The 1,279-nt window shown below is 55.9% G+C and overlaps 1 protein-coding gene across 1 annotated transcript in view; it reads right to left on the bottom strand.

The window, feature by feature from the left end:
* Positions 1 to 1,275, bottom strand: part of LOC108804008 (stromal interaction molecule 1-like) — a gene marked incomplete at both ends in the record, with an annotated part of 8,203 nt that extends 6,928 nt beyond the window's left edge. Inside the window, 2 exons of the mRNA XM_018575779.1 lie at positions 26 to 191; positions 1,071 to 1,275. Of these exons, the coding sequence (XP_018431281.1) occupies positions 26 to 191; positions 1,071 to 1,275 (371 nt within the window). The remainder of the gene's footprint in view (positions 1 to 25; positions 192 to 1,070) is intronic.
* Positions 1,276 to 1,279: the final 4 nt, after the last annotated feature.

The raw sequence follows: 1,279 nt of genomic DNA, 5'->3' as shown, positions 1-1,279 counted from the left end.
AGAGCCCCGTAGGGTGCGCTGTCAGTGGGAGGAGGAAGTGTTGGGTTGCAGAGAGGTGATAGGTCGGAGGTCGGTGTGACAGACAGGAAGTGATAAAGTTTGGCTCAAACCCGTAAACTTCCAGAGAGCGGAGTCCTCCGAGCAGGTAGACGGGCGCTCGCTGTATCTGCGTCCCATCAGCCATGCGGCATCTGTCTCAGATGAGGGGGAGAGTGAGGCCGGGAGGGATCGGGGACAGGAAGTGCTCCCTATCACAGCACACACCTCATCCTTCACTTCTGAGCTCCGCCCCCCCATCCAGCTAATCTGAGGATTCGCCACTTGGGTTCCCGGCTCCGCCCCTCGGACAACACCCCAACTTCCTGCAGGAGGGCGACTACCGGAGCTGGAACTATGGCGGGGGATGGAAGGACACAGAGCTTTTGGATGATGGTAGGTGGGCGGTTCTATCTGCCAGACTCCGCCCACTATATAATATGCTCATGGTTGTACCTGCCAAAGGATCTGTAATTCTGTCCGGCCGTTCTTGTGACGCAGCTCTGCTCACTGGACAGAGGCGATGATGCCGATTCTTCATTAGCAGGTGGAGTGGTGACACAGGAAGTAGAATTTTCTAGTCAGGAAGTACATGTGTCACCTGTGTGTAAATCACAAGACGGCCTGAACAGAGTTACATCACCCGCGGCAGCCATGTCAGTATTGGAGCTGGGCTGCGTTCACCTTATGAGGAGACTTCCACCTACTTCCTGTTGTGTCTCCGAGACAGGAAGTGGGAGGGGTTTTATCCAGACCTCAATCATCTCTTGTGACGGTGTAAAGAGGACCTGTCCCGCCCTGCGCACACATTCATCCTACAGACCTCCGTGGCGGCTCTGTGGGGACTCCAGATCACATGACATGAAGGGAAGTGACATCACTCGGAGCATTAAAAGGCCAATAAACAATCTCAGCAAGAGCCCCTCGTATACTCCTCCAGACATGTACCGGCCCTTTAATAAACACAGTGACAACACACCACTCTCCACACGCAGGCAGAGGTGAAGGGGCCCCCAGGGGCCAATGGCACTTACACTGCATGCTGATGGGTGACACAATCTCCTCATCAAGGTCGTCCAGGTCATCGGTCATGAAGAAGTGGGTGGGGGCAGGCCGGGCCCCGCCCATCAGACTGGGGTCAAGGTTCAGTGATGACATCAGGACATGGATGCCGGGGTTGTTGACGATCTGGAAGCCGCACACGGTCTCGATCTGCTGCCAGCGGTGGAGGCGTTCACGGAGA

The sequence above is a fragment of the Nanorana parkeri genome, unplaced genomic scaffold (genome assembly GCF_000935625.1).
Source record: "Nanorana parkeri isolate BGI_ZX_2015 unplaced genomic scaffold, ASM93562v1 scaffold4737, whole genome shotgun sequence".
NCBI lineage: Eukaryota > Metazoa > Chordata > Amphibia > Anura > Dicroglossidae > Nanorana > Nanorana parkeri.
The sequence above is the reverse complement of the archived record's forward strand: the minus strand, read 5'-3'. Positions and strand labels throughout refer to the sequence as shown.